General features: G+C 34.9%; 1 protein-coding gene across 2 annotated transcripts in view; it reads left to right on the top strand.

The window, feature by feature from the left end:
* The window catches only part of CNTN5 (contactin 5), a 320,159-nt gene that overhangs the window by 137,359 nt on the left and 161,241 nt on the right, over window positions 1–21,559 (top strand). For both annotated transcript variants that reach the window (XM_017816074.1, XM_017816073.1), the window contains one exon: window positions 1,467–1,562. In XM_017816074.1, the coding sequence (XP_017671563.1) occupies window positions 1,467–1,562 (96 nt within the window). The remainder of the gene's footprint in view (window positions 1–1,466; window positions 1,563–21,559) is intronic.

Here is a 21,559-nt window from a genome sequence, read left to right as displayed (position 1 = left end):
ACCTACCTAAAATTCTACCTTCCCACCTACCATTCAAACATGGTATCTATCATTGAAATCAAAGCACTGACTCATTTTGGCCAAAGACAGCACAAATTTAGATATATTTAAATTTTAGCCTTCTGTCTGTCCCCAAGTCATCTGTAAGAAATGTGAAAAAGCATTTGGACAGTGTCTTTCTACTTAAAAATGTGCACCTAGTCCCCATTATGAAATTTATTAAAAATCAACTTATATTACTTTTGAAAATCACTGAACTTTGATTTTATGCTCTGCTGGGCATGGAGCAAGATGTGAAGTTTCAGCATCTGACAGAAAACTGCCAACTGAGTGGAGTTAAGACACCAATAATTCTGCTCCACCTGTTGAAACTCTTTGGTGCTGTCTGGCTCATCCCAGAACTCAGGGCTGTAAGCAGAAATTAAGAGGTATGGCTACAAGTCATTGAATGCCGATGAGATGCTCCCACTGGCCCCATTGCTTCACACTTCAGATCCTCATTTAGTGCTTGCTGAAGCTTCTGTGTCCTTTTCAAAGATATCTTTGGTGCCTTTGTTGCTGACCTCTTCACCTTGATCCACATTAGATAGAAATGTCTCTAGAAAATCCCTGGGTGAAGACAGGCTTTAAACACCATCACGGGAACTGAGGAAGGGGTGAGGCACCAGTCTGGTGGCAGAACTGAGCTGCCACATAACTTCTGCTACAAATAAGCATGCTATCGCTTAGCTATCCACCCCAAATGTGAATCTGGGTCTAGTGTTCTCTGCGGTAAATGGAATAATAAGATCTTCTGGTTGAGAGGCTTTAAATAAATACAATGAACTGCTTATAGCAGTGACCTTCAGCCTCATTCAAAAATTTTTGTTCCAAAAGTGAAATATTTCTTATTGCCCTGCTGGACAGAAAGTTTTGGAGGGAAAATATATTTACACACAACTGGATTGTGCTTATAACACCAGAGAAATCAGAAGGAAAGTATTTAAAAGAGTAAACTTGCTCTAGAGCAGATTTGGGTTTAGAACCAATGTGCTGATGATTTTCCCTTCTTGTCATCACGATGTGCAATGTGCAGCTGATACCTGCAACATCATCAATCTGGATTTTAGCCAAGGCATTCTCTCCATTGTATTTCTTTTCTCATTTCTACTGAGGGAAAAAAACAAGCATGATAAGGTAAAAAGAGATAAAATCACTATTAAATGTTTTTGTAAATGCCATATATATGTTGTCTGCTGTTTTTCCTTTGATAGTGTATCCAAGTTCACTAAAAAGAGTAATAAGGTGCTGATGAAACATGGATTTTTTTGTAATGGAAATAGATTTATTTTTCAGGCCATCGTGTTATAGATTAAGGTATGAAAAAAGGAACAGTCAGCTTTACGAGAGGAAATAAAATTTTAGTCACAGTAGCCACAAAATTTAAAATCTTTGGTATGTAACTAAATGCTCTGTTCTTTTGATAGATCTGGGAAATTTTAGTGGTCGGACAAGAAGTGCTGTCTCTGTACGTGAAGGTCAAGGAGTTGTTCTAATGTGCTCCCCTCCACTTCATTCTCCAGGTATAGTAGGCTGAAGCCTGTATGCACGCTGGTCCTTTACATTTTGCTCATTATTGAATTACTTTGTTAAGAATTTAGAAGCCTTCAGAAATTGCTCCAAATGCTAGTGTCCTGATACTTTTGCTGAATACAAATTGTCTTTTTTTTAAGTAGTACAACCATGATTTTGGTTGCTCTTCTTTTTGCCTGTATAGCTCTATATTTGCATGTCATATAACACGTGGAGACATGATGCTTGTTTTTCAGTAGATGCAGTACAGCCTGTCCTTTTCCTCTCTGGGAAATGAGGTCTGTACTGAGGGGATTTTTCTACCTCCAAATTTGAGGCCTGGAAAAAAGTCACATAGCAGATGGAAGAGCTTCAGAAAATAAAATCTCCTCTAAGTTTCTGTTAGAGAAATGTGTTCAGTTTCTATTTATATTGCAATGATTGTTATTACTGTACTACAGTTATCAATGCCATCTCTCTGCTTTTCTCTTCTGAGTAGATTCTCTTGTTGTTGTTGCCTTTATAATCTCTTTCTGAGTTTGACACTACGGTCTATGTGATAAAATTGAGCACATGATGTTAAGGCTTCATCATGATAAGTAAACTGAGAGAGAAAGACAGAAAAAGAAAGAGACGGTTTCAATACAGCTGAATTTGATTTCCCCAAACAGAGAGTATAAAGATAGATGAACATCAACAGTGAGTGAAGTTGTCATGCACCTTTTAAGAGCTTCCACAAAATGCACCTTACATATCATCAAAATATTTAGATTTTTTTCCCCTGAAATTATGCTTCTGAACTTTTATTTAGTCAGATTCTAAAACAGTGTTCTACTTTGACACAGACATTACCTTTGATGGTGAAAAACTAGTATCTTTCATTTTCATCAGTGGGCCAGCAAAAGCCCCACAGTGGAAAATACTGTGCTCACAAACAGCATTCAACTGCTTTAGTTTATATTGTTTGAGCACCAGTAGGCTATGCCAGCAGGAAAATGACTACAGAAAAATATTTTTAATTTTTTTTATTATCATAATTTTTTCACCATAACTAGGCCAGGTAAGGTTCTGCAGCGTAACAGAGTAATCACTGAAAGCTGAAAAATTACATTGATATGCAGAGTAAACATAAAATCATATGAATGGGAAGGGGACTTGGCCTCTCTTTCTTTTGTTTATTGTGTAATGCATGTAATGCATTTTTCAACAAAAGGCTTGTCAATGGGTGGAACAGTCTGCTGAGGGAAGTGGTGAAGTCATCATCCCTGGAGGTATTAAAAACATGTGAAGACATGGCTTTTAAGGACATGGTTTACTGATGGACTTGACAGTGCTGGGTTAATGGTTGACTCAATGATCTTAGAGGTCTTTTCCAACTTAAATGACTCTATGATTCTATCACATACAATTTCCTTCTAACTCCTTACTTACGAAGTACTGGGGAGCTGTAGGTCCTTGTGGTACTGCAGTGGGACTGCAAGTAGTATTAGTACCATAGCTGAAGTCTCCTGGAAAAGGGGAGAGCTACCTCCATGGGCCTGGTAATGTTTCAGTAATAAATCATTCCACAGAGCTCTGACAATAAGGTACAAGACATTAATGATAATTGCCCACCACATTAGAGTCCATTTGTAAAAAATAATTCTGGACAAAAGGTGAACTTTCAGGGAGAGTGTGTAAATTCAGTTCTGAAATTGATCAGCAAATATGTAATTAATTTCCATGTAAAAAGATCTTTTGCAGAGCAGAGGTATTTCAAGGATTTGTGTGCAGGAACATCTGAAATATATTCTTTTTTTTTTTTAAGCATTCAGTTTTTGAGTACTCCATTTTAGTTTTTGTGTCTGGTTTACAAAGATGGTATTATGTTCTAAATAGTTCTTAGAAATTTTGACCCTTAAAATCACCTGAAAGACAAACTTTTAAGTGAATACTAATCTATTGTAGTGGATATATCTAAGCTAAATATTATTTAAAGCATGTTTCCAATGTGTGAACAACTAAAATTAACAAGACCATGAGTTAAGGGAGTGTTTTTGATGATAGAGAATTTTTTCTGGATGAACACTGGACACTTTGCTATATTGATTTATTCACATTGATCAGCGCCTTTAGAAATAATTTTCACTTACTTATCACAGGAGATAAATCCATGATACAATATCAAGTCTAATAATTCTCCACACCCTTGTAAGTAATTTGTCCTTCAACAGAATCCCATTCCTCAATCTCTACAATCAATAACTACATATGCACTTGCCTAAGAATTTCAAGATTGAGCCCTTTTAGAAAATGACATTATCATTGTGGGAAAACAAAGATGACTTAGTGAAAGTACACTGTATTAAAAGAGATATGGATTTTTACATGTTTTCAAAAAGGAGATAAAGTAAATAATTCTGATGAAATAGTACTTACATTCCATTCTTACAGAATACAGTTCTTGAAAAGCCAGAAAGCCTTTACAAAGCACCACTGACTGAAAAAATGCTACACTAATATCTTTTGACAAGAATTTAATCAGAAAACAATTTTCATATGTATATCAACTTGATTTTTGTTTATTTATTCTGTGAAATGTTATCAAGAGGTAATGCATTAACCAAACAAACACACGCAAAGTTGTGATATATATAGATTATTCATGTAGACTTTCATTACATTGTTGTCCAAATATTTTACAGGGAAAAAAAGAGGGAATGGAGGGTGGTAAGCATACTTGTAATAGATTCTGCATATTTGCAGTGGAGGTTCAGATAACAGAATTATCTCTTGAGTATAATAAATGAGCTTTTTAAGTTATTTTCATCTTTGCTGAGAAATAACTAAACAGCAAAATGAGACAGTATTTGGAGAGAGACATTAACCCCTCTTTCAGAATGATGAAGGAAAATACGTTCAATGAAAAGGTTTTTGTGCTGATTCCTTAAGGCAAACAGTCACCAGCAGATTCTCACCTTCTGCTTTTTCTGGACCATTACTCCAAAAAAATGCTGCCTCTACCTTCGTTGGGAATCCTATATCATTTTGATGTGTCTACTCCAGAAGCTTTCCCACCAACACTGTCTTTGTTGTAAATCCTTAACTTGTCCCTTGTGAAATATTAAATGTGGACAACTTGATCATTCATAAACATAACACTTTGTCTTTTTTTTTCTTCCTTAAACATAATATTTGATTCTTCCCAATTAGTTTTTTTTCTCCAAGATGGAATTCCTAGACATTTAACTCTTAGGTGTCCTTGCCAAGTAAGAGGTTCATTACTTACCAACTGCTTAAATAACAAGCTTTGTTTGATGTTTCAAATTTAAAAGGCCTCCAGTGTTTTCTTTCCATAAACAGGATTATGGTTTTTCATTGTGTTATTCTAAAGGATGTAAATATAGGGTTTTATTCAGTCATTTAATCATTTTAATTACAGGGTTTACCATAGCGAGATTAAAAATGAATGGAAGTCTTCATCCAGATTTACATGTTTCCCTCAGAATTAATACTTTCAGCTGAGCTTTTTAAGACTTTTATTCAAGGCTTTCAGCATGAGCCTAACGGAGAACGACAACTCCCATTGTTAGAATGAGAACAGCTCTGATGCACTCAGGGAAAGGCAGATGTGTACTCCATCCTGCCTCAAAGGGATGCTGCCCTCTGGAGGTAACACTGCTACATAATCTTTCCACAGCATGTAACATCTGTACAGACGTTAAACTATAACTTTTTTTAATCTCTTTCTAAAAGACAAAGCTGATCTTACCCAGTTTGGAAACTGTGTTGTAAACTGCATCTTTTATGCCTCTTCTTTAGTGTTGAAAAGCTGTACTTTTTATGAGAAATGTTTCACCAAAGATGATTAATGCCAGTGCCATGAGGATTACAGTCCTTCCTATGCATGTCTGGGAAGACATCCATGGTTTGGATGTCTGCACAGTTGCTGCTAAACTTGTAAGCTACTAAAATAAAACTCTTTCTACCAAGGTTCAGGAGTTTTTGTCCTGTTCTTCTGTTACCTACACAGCTGTCCTAGTCCTCATATTAATTGGAGAAACTCACATCAAATAATGTTTTTTTTAAGTTGTTCTGAGCTCCTATTTGTGTGTACTTCAGACATACACAGAAAACCACTTTGAAAGCAAACACAAACCAATCACTTCTCCCTGCTCAGGGTCTGCAAAATGAATCTGCATTTGCATTAAAATTGCAACTTTGGGATGCAGCTTCACTAGTAGTAGGAAACCAAGTCCAACTGAAGTGCAATAGCTCTCTAGTTATAACTCCCCTTGTTAGAACCATACTGCACAAATTATACATAGAAATAACAAGACAGGCTCTAAATTACCTCATTCAGGTACAGAATTGTTAGTAGGTTTCTCCAGGTAAATTAGTTATGATAACAAGATTGTTATATGTGGGCTGGACTGCTCTCAGAATGTTCATTAGCTTGTTTACAGGCAATTGGCTCAGGTATCTGGATGCAGGACATAGCAAATTCTATTCTGAAGGTGTCCCTGCACCCTCTGGCTCTCCATTTACTAAACGGATTTTGGGAATGCAATTCACAAATGTCTGTCTATATGTAGATAAGGGTCACAAGGTTATTATACAGTTGTGGATTCAGTTACAGGATTCAGACACCTAACAGCTGCATTTCAGTGCACAACATTGGAGCATTCTGCTCTTTATCTGCATCTAGAGTTTATCAGTTTCTTCAAAATCATAGGAAGCCTTCATCATCTTAAATTTCTAAATCTCCAGCTCTCTCTAGACGAGTGGATGATATTTCATCATATTAACCTGTCGCTACAGGTGAGATTTCTTCCTGACCATGATTTGTGGTGTCAATATAGGACTGTATTATGTATTGATGCATTAAACAGTAAAGTAACATCAAGGTTTTTTTCTATCACATGTTCTTTCAAATCTGACTTTTCAAATCAGCTTTAGCATAGAAAGCTATATAATTTGTTTCCAGGAGAAGCTAATATGTAGGTGAAAGGGATATTTTTCCTCTCATCTTGAGATCAAGGAGGACTGTTTTGCTAGTGCCTATCAAAGCACTGGTCACTCAAAGTATTAACGAAACAACATCTGGATAGTCATGCCTCCAATCATGACTCTCCCATAAACTAAACAGAACTTATTAATCAGTCAGTACCTTCTAGTTTGTAGAGGTCAATATATATGAAACTGGTGATGGCAAATAGAGCATTTCACATTCACTGGACATCATTATCAACTCCTCCTAACTGCTAGGCTTGTTGGGAAGGTAGAAGTGTCCAGTTCCCCCACATGTTTCTCCTTCTACTAGAAAAAGTGCAATTGAGAGGAACACTGATGTTTGGGCTTTGGTTTTTTGGGTTGGTTTGTTTGTTTATTTTTCTCCTTGAAACTTACATTTATGCAATAACGGAAGCGAAATCCTATTATTTTAGACTTAAAAAATAGTTGACCTGTACTCAGGGGAACTATATGAAGACATACAGAACACTCATCTTAACAGTTTGGTTTCTCCCATAATTCCATGCTGTACTTCGTTCTTCACTCTTTTTAATTCCTAGTAGGAGCATGATTCTGGGTAACAGAAACAGGCCACTTAAGTAACATTATTAGAAAATGATTGCTTATTACACAGGACAGGAAGGTTTATTTAATTTAAAAGCGAGATGGCACAACTTTATCTCTTCTTTACTTGTCTATAGCTTATAAATTATCATAATGCATGTACAAAGTATTTTGAAACCACTATTTTGAGAGCCACATGTATCAACTGAATGAGTTAGCTGTCATAAGTTGAAGGGTTCCTGCACCTCCCTATTAGACTTTACTATAACCTTATGGTTATATGACTTCTATGAAACTCTAATGAAGCTTAAATTTTGCTTTTCAAAAATGAGAGAAGAAGAAAAAGTGTTAGAAGACAGGTTCAAAGTCCTTCAAACTCTTTGTTCCTGTCCTAATTCTGGATTAATTTCATGGGGTCATCTTGTCTCTTCAGCCATCACATTTTTCCCTGGATGAATCATAAAGGTGTTTCCTTCTAGCATTCCCTACTTTGTCACTTGTACTAGACTGCTTTTGGAACTTTCATGTCTAGTAGTGTTAATTCCTGTGTGTGTTATCATTAAAGTGAATGTCCATGACCCCTGTCAGTGCTCAGTATAGGAATCTGTGTTCTTTATTTGTGCAACTGATTGATGACTATGCTTTACTTTTCATTATGGAATGAACAAACACAATTAACTTTTTTCTTCTATGGTCTTTTCATTACTCAATATATGACCAGTAATTTTGCTGCTGACTTCCCTAGAGCATTTTTTAAGATTTCTTTCCTCAATCTTGTTGAAGGCATGCATCTGAGGATATGAAATTTAGGAGCTGGGGAATTATAGAATTTTCCGTAGGGTAGCATTTTAACAAGCTATGTTTGCCAGTGAGGAGTTACTTCTGGTCTGTTGGCAATGTGTTGATATTAGATTTTAATTACATTTTAATAATCAAAATGTGCCCTAAATCCTAAGCAATGTCTGTATAGTAGGTATATGGATAAATAATTCTTGATTTTCTCTCTTTTGGTTGGTTGGTTTGGTTTGCTGGTTTGTTGTTTTTTGGTTTGTTTGGGTTTTTTGGGGGGGAGGTTGGTTTTGGGTCTTTTTGTTTGTTTGTTTGTTTTTTAATTTGAGAAGTAATAAATGAACAGAAATTCATTACCGGTCCAACTGTAGTAAATTCTTCCAAGGAATTTGTAATTTGATAGTTAAAAAAAAAAAAAAAAACAAAACCAAACCAAAACAAAAACATTTCCAGTCCCCTTAAAAATCTTCCCCATCCCCTTAAAAACATTAATAATTCTTTAAAAAAATACACTAAATTACAGAAGCAAGTGCCAGTTTAATGTCCCTAGACCCATTGGATCCCTCACTGGAGCTGTTCTTCCCCTCAGGGTCTATGAAAACGTAGTAATAAGATGTTTGACCTTCCCCAATTAAGGTAGCAGACAACCATGGATGAAGGGGTAGCCCTGACAGGGCTCTGCTTAAGAGACGTGTGCTATAGTTTTGCAGTCACACTAGTGTCAACAAATATTACCCCAGCTGCCAGTTCAGGAGAAAGAAAGTGAAAGTGGATACCAAGAAAAGAGGGAGGAAGCATGGGAGATTAATTAATTTTAAAAATGCATTGAGTATGTTGGCCCTCAGGCTCATGCTCTATTGCCTCTCAGGTGCCAGCTGCATGTGACTATTTGTCTACACCTTGACAAATGGGACAACAATGATGAAAAGTTTCTGCAGAGGGCAAGCTCTTCTTCCCTCGAGACAAGTTACTAGCCTACTGAGATGTCCCAACAAATTAGACATAACTATCAGGAACCTCTTAGTCTAGGGATTAAATCAGACAGCATTGTCCTGCCAGGTTTAACAGAAATGGATCCTTATGATATCACATTCACTTCTCTGCAGCTAGTATAGTAAAGGTACCAATTAAAGTGTTGCAAAACCACTTTCTGTGACACTGGTTACATAGTTTCTAAAACAGTGGCAACACAATGCTCGTATATTTAAGACTGCAGTAGTATATAGCAGTTACTGACTCAGAGGTAACTGCTCTTCACATTTGACCCTCTCGTTATAACCTTTCCATTAGAATCTGTTTGTTATTTAGTTCTGATGTTTTACTAAGCCGATGTCTGGAAGAATACCATTTTACAAATATGCCAGTTAGTCAAATGTCAGAAACCCTGTTCCGTTTAAGATAGGAAATTCCTAATTAATCCCAATTACCTCTCCACTTCATATCACAAGAAAGAATAGAGCAAGAGCGCACATGTTAATGACTGTAACCAAGGAGAAGAAACCAGAAATGCACTGCTGATCAGACAGCTGAAACAAGAGGAAATGTAAGAAGGAGAAAGATGAGAAATTATTTATTAATATGAGTCTGGATTGTAGCTTTTTCTTCCATTACCATTGTGATGAAATCATAAAGGATGTAAAAAAAGAAAAGAAAAGGATTAAACCAGTGGATTTTTCAGAAAATGTTATTCTTCCGTTATTAACCGAATTCAATGTTAATTCTGATAGTGATGACTCCTTTAAATGTTAGGAGGTCAGTTTTGATTCAGAAGGAAGTGGCTTTGGACTGAACTGATCTGAGTTCTGTTAGATTCCATTAAAAAGTTTCCCTATATAATAAAGTCAGTTATTCCTTATTTTGTAAGTATGAAATGAAAGTGAACTTACAACCATTTGAGGTGATACAAAGCTTAATGAGACATAGATTTTCACATAACCTGATTTAATCAGTTCATGAAGATTGTTCCAAATAAATGAAGCAGTATGAAAACAATTCTTTTTGGGATATCAAGTTCGCATTTTTCCTTTTCCAAAGTGGAAACTAGAAATTGTTTAGAATTATATCTCTGTGTATTTATGGTTTTTATCCTACCCAATACAATTATAACTGGCATGAAGGTAGCTATAACTTAACAGTAAATATGTTAAAGGTAATTGCTTGGATCTTTCAAGGAGAAAATGACTGAATAGGTATAAGCATAATATCATAAAGTTCAGAAGAAAATCTGATTACAGCCAAATCTGAACTCCTGTGCAGCAGCACACGTACATCCTTTATCTTCTAACAAAAAAAGATGTTTTCCAAAACAATAAAAGTGAAAAAGCGACTTCTTTTTGACCACAATGCCATCCTTTTAACAATTTAATAATTAATACCATACATAATTCTGATAGTTTGATTGCCCACTTCTATCTCCTGTGTTCTCACACTATGTTTCAATATTGTAAAAATCATTGCTGATGACTTCATTAACCAGTTGATATAATTCTTGTAGTATCGGTGTTACTACCCTAGAGTGGGGAATCTGCAACCAGAAAATTTCACTTAATTTATTAGTTTATCAAAGCATTAATTTGCAGGGTGTTTTCTTCTTTCTATAATTGAGAAAGTATCTTATAGGAGACTACAGGGATAAAAGTTCAGAAACAAAAAGGGATAATGGAAAGAAGGATTCAGATAATACTGATAAATGTTTTGCCTCAGTTTGGTCATTCCTGAAGAACCACAAGGCTCTTTAGGAGTTTAACAAACTAATTTCAATCTTAAAGAGTCTATTTTCAGCTGTACCAAATGCAAGAAGAAGCACTACCTATTTTGCAGAGGATAGTAAGAGGATGATATATGAAGAAAATTTGAAGAAAAGACTAAAATTTCACTGATTTACAATTCAGGTCTTGTGACTTCACAATATCATGATTCACGCCTAAATGAAAAAGGGTCTTGAAAAACAGAATTCTGAAAACTATGCACATAGCACAAGAGGGAGCAGGATTGACTGTTGTATGCATTACTTTATTAATGATATTTCTTTCAGAATAAAAAAAAAATCAGTGAGAGTTGGACGAATGCATTCTTTTTCATGTGGTATGTATATATAATGTGACCCATAATATGTATATATAATGTGTCATTTGTATTGCTATTGCTAAGAGTTCAAGGAGGGGAAATATAATCATAGGACACTGGCCTAGGCTAAAAATAAGACAACAGAAGGCTATATATTTTCTGTAAATAACAATTATGTGACAAATAGAAGATGGATGGAAGCAGTTCACTGGGTTTCCAGTAGTGCAGAACAGTGTGCACAGGGACTCAACAGAGGTTGAGTATGTATGTAGAAACAAGTAAGAGCTATATTGCCTACATTGTTAAATTTTAAATGATTTGTTGTTGCTGAGGTTATTTGTAGTGACTTATTCGTACAATGTGGTTGAACAGCAATATCAGCATTCTGGGGCAGTTTGCTAATGTGACATGTTTCTTCCTCTTCATCTGCACTTTAAGTTATTTTTTAATTAAGGTGGGGAAAAAATCATCTGTCACTGTCATTCTTATTATGTACAAATTTTCTTTTGGGGACTATGAAATTGGTTTTATGCTATTCTCTGAAGTATATGTTCACATGTTCCATTGTGTTCAGAAAAATGCAAAGGAGGATCCATTCCTCAGTATATTTAAGCCTAGAAAATATACCAAAAAGGAGCTGAGTACTAGACCTTTAGCATCTGGGTAATTATGTGATTTATACTGCTATGTTTTTTAGCATATTTGAAAATCGAATTCAGAGGGAGGATGAGGGAGCACCTACCCATCTCCCCTGTTCATCCACACAGCTCCTAAGGATTCACTGACTATCACTTTTTGTGTGTGTGTTTTGGCATTTCTTATAGATGTACAAAAAGCTGGTGAGGAGATGAGTGAATATTAGAAATTAAAATAATTATGTATCAGTGCACATATCCTTTTGACTGTGGCTTGATTCATGACTGTTGGGAAGTCACTTCCTTCCATCTTTTTCACTTTTCCCATATAAAAGTGGTGATAAGGGTGCTGCCCTTGATTTAGGATCTTAGGATAACAAATACCGTAGGAGTAAAGGAGCAGGCCCAAGGAAGATTCATCAGTCATATTTTGTCATTACCGCGGTGGAATTCACCAATCATTGACCTGCAGATAGACCCAGCAAAAGTCTTTAAATTTATATTAAAACACGTATCATAAAGAGAATATAAACCAGAGAGGCCATGGGCTGAATCTTAAGTTCAGTTGTGTGCAGCCATATAAAGGAAACTCCACGGACTCTGAGTACCCAGCTTTTGACAGTACAATTCCTGTGACAACAACTGCACGTAAAGAGTGGTGAAGTCTGCTAGAAAAGAGTGTTTTGAAGTATAAACTAGAACTGCAATTGCCTTTTATTTTCATTTCTATACCCAGAAGCCTGAAATTTAATCTTGTTAAAGAAATATTTCTGCTACTATTAATCCTTCGTGGCATTAGGAATCAAGGTGACTGAGGTATAAAGGGACAAATTTAAATTGCTTTCTTTCTTGGGAGTACAAAAAAACAAACTGAAACATACATATAAAATCCTTGAGAAACTGCTATAACTGGAGTACTAGTGAATATTTGCAGCCAAACTACAGAATTTGCTTGGCAGAGCTTCTGCTGATAAATGATGAGTAGAGGAACATTAGGCATGCAGCTATTTTCCCTCTCTCATATAAAAAAGGGGTTAGTGTCATTCTTATACATGACAGAGCGATATTCTAGAAATTTGGATGATCATCATCCTACTATTACTTTGGGGTTTTTTTCAATGAATGTCCTAGTTATGCCTTCAAAATGCATTATCTATTGGTATCACTGCAGTAGTCATAAAATTAAATTTCCACGTAATTTCCAAGTAGGCCCCCTGGGTGCAGGATTCTGAGGTTCACTGCAGGTAACACAGCTCTGGAGTCTAACTTTTCATTGTACTCACCACTGCAGCAGACTTACAGAAGTAGAGTGTGCTGAAGAAATTTTCACAAAAGTGGCAGTAAAGTGTAGAGAAAATCAATTGTCATAGCACAATTAGAGAACAAGAGAAATGTAAAGTATGAAAGAGAAAAAAGGAAAAAAAATTGCTTTAAATTCTGTTGAAAATTATGTCAGAGAAAATAATGTCCACAGATATTCTATATAGTAATGAGTTTTCCTGAGCATTAAGCAATATAATTATTATTTTCCAGTGCATGCCACACTTTTCATATTAGTACAATAGGTAGTTAATCATCATCATAGAACTCCTGTTCATTCAAATTATTAAGGAACAATCAACTTGTGTGGCTGGAGATTCAATACATTTCCATCATTCAAATGGTTCTAATAATATTAAGCTGTCCAAATCAGAGTTTACCAGTGACTCGTTCCACACATTTGCCCTTGACAAGTTCTATATTTCCTGTTGATCAGTGATTACAACGGCATAGGTTTGTTTTTAATGGTTAAAATGGTCAGCAGTAGAGGACAAAGAATTCCAGATCTGGTCCTTTTGATCATGCTTTGCAGTCAGTTTTTAATCCTTTCAATGCACAATACATTAATTTTGAGGTTATTCCAGTCATTTTCATCAGCATGATATTTTATAAAACATGAATTTGAATTCTAGGTACATTACAGAAACTTTGCTCTCTTTGTCAATAAAAAGAACAATAAAAATACACTGAGTTAGTTTGACTAGATATATTTTCTTTCAATATTGTTAATTATATCCCACTTTTTGAACTGGATGTTAATCAAGTCTCATATCAGTCACTGAACTATTTTATCTAAGATTGAAACTGATGAATTTATAATGATGTGCATCTTCCTGATTACCCTTTCTAATGCTAGACTAAAATTAACTCTAATTCTTGTCTTTGGAAATTACTGATCATAGAAACATTTACATTGGAAAAGACCCTTAAGATCATCAAGTCCAACATCCCTATGTGCCATGTCTTGTATGTCTTCTAAATAGCTCCAGAGTTGGTTTGTGATTCAACCACTTCCATGGACAGCGTGTTCCAATGCTTCCCAACCCTTTTGCTGAAGAAATTTTTCCTAATATCCAATCAAAACCTCCCCTGGCACAACCTGAGGCCACAGCCTCTCATCCTTTCAGTTACTGCTTGGGAAGAGATTGAAACCCACCTTGCTACAAACTCATTTCAGGTAGTTGTAGAGAGCAAGAAGGTCTCCCCTGAACCTCCTTTTCTCCAGCCCCCTCAATTGTTCCTCATCAGACTTGTGCTCCAGGCTCTTTCCCAGTTCTGTTGCCCTTCTCTGGACACACTCTTGCACCTCAATGTCTTTCTTGTAGTGAGAGACCCAAAACTGAACGCAGGAATCAAGGTTCTGCCTTAACAGTGCTGAGTACAGGGGGGAAATCATTGCCCTAGTCCTACTGGCCTCAGATGTTTCACTAGTTTTGATAGTGAGTGTCTCATATTACTTATTTACACCATTTAAATTTATTGTTCTTCAACATCTATTTTTTTTCTGCTTTTCATAGCAAATAGCATTGTATAGTGACACCTGTATTACCTGGCATGTTATAAATCATAAAGCATCAATTTATATGAAACATTTAGCAATTTTCCACATAAATATTGATTTCAATTCTTACCTAACGATAGATGAGTATCAATAGTAGAGCTGTTGTTAAAAATCTTCTAGTTGTTTTAAAAATACTTTAAAACTTCTTATTTGTAGTTTATCTGCCTTGTGGTCAGAGTTTTCTCTCCCCAGTGTTTGTCTTCCTTAAAAACTATTTTCAATCATAATCACAAATGTATTTGTTTCTCCCATCAGCTTTTTTTGCCATCAATTTCTATTATTTAAACATTTTCTTTACTTATATAAGAGAACAACGTATTGATAAAATGGCCTTATATTCTGGACTTATAACTTGTCTAAACATTTCTTTACATGAAAAAGTTACTAAGTATTTAGTATCTCAAAAGTTATTTCAAAGTATGTCAAGAAAATAAAATCGGATGTTCTTGTTTTGTTGTTGATTTTTGGTTTCATTTTGTTTTGTTTTGTTTTAATAAAGGAGAGTTCATAGACAGAACTTGAGTTCTGCAAAGTTACAAAGTAAAGAAACATTAATCACTGGCTTTGTAGGTAATCAGATGATAATGGGTGTTAATAAACACCCATTAGGGATTTGTCAAGAATAAATCATATAATATTTAATTTGGGGTTTTGGAAGTGTTATGACTTAGTGGAAAGAAAGGCACATTTAGCATTTGAGAGTGACTCCTGCAAGAGGTTACAATCAGTGCAGAGCACAGAATGAAAATCCAAAAGAATCATTGCACTGGAGAAATTGCTTTCAATGACAAATACAAAATTCACCAAAGCGCAGATTGCTCTATTTATTGAAGATTAAATATACAAATAGAATAAAGGGAAGCAAGTGATTATACACTATAGAAAAATGCTATTATCAAAGAAAAGAAATTGAATACTTAGTAGAATGGATAATTCAATAGTACAATTCTAGGACATACTAAGAGAACTGCTACCTATGGAATATGTGTGATTATTGTTTCAATTATCAATAGTGTTAATGTCCAACTTTGGGTCCTCCATTATAAGATGTAGAAAAGCAGTAGAGATGAAAAAAATAAAACTAAGTAGAAGATTCAAAATCAGGACTTCTAAAGGAAAATTTGAAGAGATTTGGCTGAACTAGCCTCAGCCTCACAAACAGAAACCCAATATGCATGGGGATATTGGTTTTCCATTTTAGCTGTAAAAGTTTAATATAGCTCTTCAATAAAGTGTTTTCAGTACTTCCCATATGGTATTTTGTGTAAGTAATAAACAGTATTGAAAATAAAAAGCAATTAGGGGCAGATATTAAGGGAAACTGTCTAATTATCCCAGGAAAGAAATAGGTTATTCTGATGATCTAAATTTAGGAATATAATTCACTGCATATTTTTTAAGACTGGGCTGAGAATATCTGATCTTGCCTGAGGGCAAAAGAAGGGCCTGAATAAAACGTGTTTTTGATAACTTTGTGATACTTTCTGGAACACAGTTCTTTTTAAATAAAAATCTTACACATGACAGTCAAATATACATGATAATTTAACATTTTTCAAAGCCATATTTTTTGTTGTATGCTATGTGGTCTCTTTCAAGAGCACTTATATAAGAAGAACATTTCATCAGTCTTTATATGTTTTAATGACTGGCTACATTTCATATATGTTAAAGTACAAATGAGACTATATGTACACTAGTAATGACAACATAATATTTGTAACCTCCAGTACAAGATCTATCCTGACAGTATATTTGCCTGTTCTAAACTATTTTTAAGTTATTAGTGGTATGATTGGTTATAAAGGAGAAAATATGTGGAGATTTATCACTGTAATTGAATCTGAAGAAAGACAAATATGTGATTAGTAGAATTGTGTTTCAGGTAAGTGAGCAGTAGATATAGAGCCCCCAGAGTAGGAAATATGCAATTTCATTGTTAGTTGATAAATTGACATTATCTGTTTGTTCTATATGGGTACATTACAATGCAACAAATAAATTAACTTCATTAAATATTTTCTTGGAGGATTAATGAGCAGTGATAATAAACCACAGCAGCATAAAGAAATGAACCAAAATCTTTTGTCTGGTAGTGGTGGGAGACTAGAGGAACAACCCATTGTTATCATTGACCTTAGTTAAAAAGAAGCCTCTTTCCTTTTGAACATGAAGTGTTCCCCATCATTAGAGATTGCATTTTGCATCCTTATTCTGTGGCTAGTAAACAGAATATCCAAACAACTACTGCAATTAAAAAGGTGAAAACTAGACTTCATATAAAATAGGGGTTTATATTTTCAGCAGGGGAGATCTAGGACTATGTTTTTCCTGAAAATTTATTTCATTTAAACAGAATATTTCTCAATGTCATGCAAATTTCATGGTTTATAGCTATGTATAGTAAATTCAGACTGTAATCTTGAATGTAGTTTTTGCTCTTTTTCTTATCAATTCAAAAAGAAAAACGCATGCCAGAGGAAGGAACTCCTTCAGAGTTGCTAAAACTCCCAGATTATCTCAGATTTTGGCCGTTATCAGGCATCGGTACCATTTATTCATCAAGTACTGCCATCTTGTGGAATTAGAGTAATCAAAGGAAATTCTAAATAGAGGAAGAGAAATATATTTTGCATCACAAAAAGAAGACTAAACCCAGACTTATTTCTTGTACAAACATCTCAACTCCACAGAAGTGCAATTTATGGGATGGGAATTTGCTTTTGCCCTTGAATATGCAAAACTAAACCATGTTATGGACTGTACATTTAGGTTTTTGGTGGCCTTAAAAGAGTTTATATGATGACCTTCTTGTTACATCTTCACTTGCACCACTGATGAAAAGGCTATCCAGAAACCTTGTGTTGAAAGGATGAGACAAGCAATTTCTTATGAGAAAAGCCCTGAAGCAAATCTGGGAAACATTCAGGCACTAATAAATACAGAAGTGAATATTTGGTGCTATCTGAATGCTTCCAGCAAATCTCTCTTTACAATACTTAAGGGGTTATTTCTTACTGACCCACAATGACAGAGAGACTTTTGCATTACCACAGTACTGACATCTGCATCAGAATGATATCTCCAAAAGCAATGATATTTTGCTACTGGACTAGCAAAAATGCTGATATGTCAGTATTCCAGCTTCATCCATTATGGGAAGTACATCACATTGTGACAGTTTAGGAATTAGTGTTGTTTAACAGACAAAATAGAACTGCAAAAATTATTTCAGAAAGATTTCACACATTAATTCCGGCAGGAAATAGGTCTCTTCTTACTACTTTATCACCAAGTGACCCAGATTTTCATGTACATAACCCACTAAAAAGTGTTTAATAAAACACAGAAACAAATTGGACATTAGGGAGGCTTTCCAAATGATCTTCAGAAAAAGAAACGAATCTTCTTAGAGACATTCTTCTGTAAAAAAGGACGGTTATTCATAAAAAGAAATACCATTTTTGCAGTTATCAAAATTACTTTTATCGTTTTTACACCAAGACTTTGTACATGACAGAATTGAGAAGCAGAAGAATCCTTCAGCCAAAGGGAATGTCAATTTACAACTGTTCTATAATTCATAATTTCTCTGTGTTTTTACTCCCTGTTTCTGTTTGTGTTGATGAATAGTATCTGTGTAAAAGTTTCTTTTGTGTTGGCAGTCAACTGTAATTTCCAGGAAAGGCTCTACATCATCTTTGTGGTTTTGACATAGGTGCCACATTAAAAATAAAATAGATGGGCATAAAAATAAAAAAATAAACTCAGCATATATTCTGTAAAAATACTCTAAACTTCTGTATACTGCAGTATTCAGTTTGCTCCTGTCACAAACTTTTTTCCCTATTGAAAGCAAAATGAGTACAACATCGAAAAACCATTTACTCAGTCCTTACTCAAAAATAGATGACTTCAGAAGATCCATATCCAAAGTAATAACTTTCTGATTTTACAGTTTTAGTTTGGTTTAGCTATACTTTTGTAGCATTGACTTTTAGCTTCAAAATCTCTTGAAGGTCATCACTATTAACTTGTCAGGTTTGAGATCCATCTTTGAGTTCAGCATCCTAAGAAAAAGTTAATACAATGACAACTGTATTTGTGTTTAGCCAAATGACAGTGATTCTGAAATCTTTAATATAATCCTCTATAGGAAAATTCAGGCTTGAAGTTCACTAAAAATTGCGGTGAGTTGTGTACAAATAGACCTGGTGTTATCTGTCTAGTCTTAGGCTTCTTGTTCTGAAATTCAAAAAGGTTCACTCAGCAGTTTACCACTTTGTAAGAGTAGAATTTCAGATAATATTTAAATACCTCTCTTCTTGTAGTTTACATGTACTCCTGTGCTGAACTGCTGTTGGACTTGTGGCATGTAACTATATTCACTGTTGTTTCAGAATATTTTACTGTGCATGTAGTATAGATGACAGACTTGTCTGTAGAGAGGCAGCAAAGTTTTAAATATTGATTCTCCATTAGTGTCTCTTCACAAGTTACTTTTTAGATGTCTTTGCAACCATTTGGGTATTCTCTTATGCACAATACTGCCAAAAGAAAAACAAACCAACAAAAGAAAACAAAGCAAACCTCCAGTTTTTGTACTTGGCCAGCCTTTGCCAGCAGTTCTGTATTTAATGAACCCTAAATTGTAATTTTGCTGGCATACAAAGTGGGAACAGTCAGAGTCACAGAATATGAACACCAATGCATGATTCATCCTCTACTATGACTGCAAATTTAGAAGTGTGAGATATTTGCACAATGGATCAATGTCAAGGTACACCCATTTTCCCTTAATTGCAGTCATTCTGTGAACACCTTTTTGTAAAATCACTTCTGTAAGATCATCCATCTATTTCTGTCAGCTAAAAACTCTGAGGTCCCCAGATCCCAAGCCAGCTGTAGTTGTTTCTGATTGGTCTGCATAGCATACGTTATAAATTGCATAATTTTCCTGAGATATTTCCACTGAAGCCTATGCATACTGTATGGATATAACCCTCAAATTTTATTTAAGAAACTGCTGAACTCATTAACCAGATCTAACAGGAAAAAAAAATATCATTAAATATGTAAGGGGGTTTTCACCTGCAAAGGAAATCAAAAACTCCAGATGGATTCCAGATCTGAGCACATACAGATGCAGAGTCTTCAGGTATTTTAAGATGTATCCCCAGAATTTTGCTTTTTAGAAAGGAAAAATGGGAGTAATTCTTTCAATGTCAATGGGCTGACAATGATCAAGAAGTCAGCCACTAACGCTTTTTTTCTGGGATCCTGGTTGGAATACAGATGCTAAAGGTATGCACAAAAAAAAAGGCATTAACCACAGCTTTATAGTACAAATTCTTTGAGGTTTATATTTGGCAGTTCTGTTACTTTTTTTTTCACAGGACCCTATCCAAGTACCCATTCATCCATCACTCCATTTTTAACAGCAATTAAGAAGGTGACAAAATGATGGTATCCCCCTGGATTCAGCACTGGCAAAGACTAAGTATTTATTTCCTTAGGGGCATAAATATTTATTGCCTGGAATATTTTCCTTAGTATTAATTCTAATTAATAAATGAATAATTAATCGTGTGTGGTTTTAGGCTACAAATGGAGAAAATTATATTCTATATGAACTGCCAATGAACCCACACTGACTATTTTGCATTTGGTTTGAACTACTTTTAAATCAGAGCAATTAGTGAGACTGATTGCTTTCCATTTGAATTAGTAACAGGTGTCTTCAGCTAAAGGCAGCATTTTCCTTGAACTTGGTTATTCATTATCACTTTGTAGAATTTTATGCTGCCATGAATCATATCTTCCAGATAAGACTTCATGGCAAAATGTGGCAATGAAATTTTCAGAGAGATGTATTTGGGGTTAATTAGTATTTTGCCTGAAACATAACATAAGAGGAAGGAAAATTTGAACACTCAGAGAGCTCTCCAAGAGCCTTTAATTCCTCAGGATCCTGTGTAACCACTCAGAATTACTATTATATCTGAAAAAGATTTAAGCAAAATCTCAATGTGTGCCTTTAATTCCCCATTTTGGAGTCTTCCCCTCCTGTTTGGTAAGTATATTCGGTCTTTCAACATAGCATTTTTTTACTGATACCATCAGTTTTTCATGAGAAAATTTTCATCTGATTTCAAAACCATACTGAACTTCTTAAAAATTAATTCAGAAGACACTGCATATCTGCAATACTTCTTGCATTGTTTGCTTATATTGGTTGAAAAAGCAGTTATCACATTTTTCTATTCCTTTCTCACCATCATGTCAGGGGACGGTACAACACAAGGCTAGAAAGGGCAAATCAGTTGGAATTTCTAATGCTTTCTATGGTGTAATAGTCAAACTGTACACCAGGTTAGAATGCTAATGTGTTTCACACTCCTTGTACCAAGAACAACTGTATCAGTTCCTCTCCTATCATCAGCAGAAAAGCACACAGCAAAATTTAAATTTTGAGACATTTCCTCTCACCCGTTTGACTTTTTCATTTTCCAACTAATTTTATATCAAGAAAACATTTTGACTGTAGTGGGGATAAAAGTATGACAGAACCAGATTGACATACTTGAAAGTACTGTCTTCCTGTTGCTGTTGAAGCTGAGAGTAGTCACCCAAGAAATTTCAGTCTAAAAGCTTGGAACTTGCTATACCAGTGGAGCAGTTTGCATCTTAGAACAGTAGTAGGGACTTTATATACCTGGACTAACTTTGGCTTTTCTCATTTTGAAGCCAGTTCTTTGAAGACTATCAAGGAGGGAGATTACAGAAGAAATTGTTTCACAGCCAATATGCCAGTTCAAGTAGTAAACAATATTTTTTTAAGGTGTGAAGACAGAATGAAACAATGGAAGATAAGATTGAAAAAACAGTGTGTAAAGAAGTATATATAAGGTTAGGGCTTTAAAGTCGGAATTGATGGAACTCCACATGAATAATTCCCTGCAAGGAATATCCTACTAAATCAGAATCTCATTAACTTTACTGATACTTCTAATGTTGAGATATAAATTAACCTAGGTTTTTTATTAAATCATGATACAATCTCATACAGAGAGATAGGAAA

Source organism: Lepidothrix coronata, unplaced genomic scaffold (assembly GCF_001604755.1).
Source record: "Lepidothrix coronata isolate B3197 unplaced genomic scaffold, Lepidothrix_coronata-1.0 Scaffold53, whole genome shotgun sequence".
Classification (NCBI taxonomy): Eukaryota; Metazoa; Chordata; class Aves; order Passeriformes; family Pipridae; genus Lepidothrix; species Lepidothrix coronata.
Note: the sequence above shows the minus strand (reverse complement) of the source record. Positions and strands in the feature narration are given on the sequence as shown.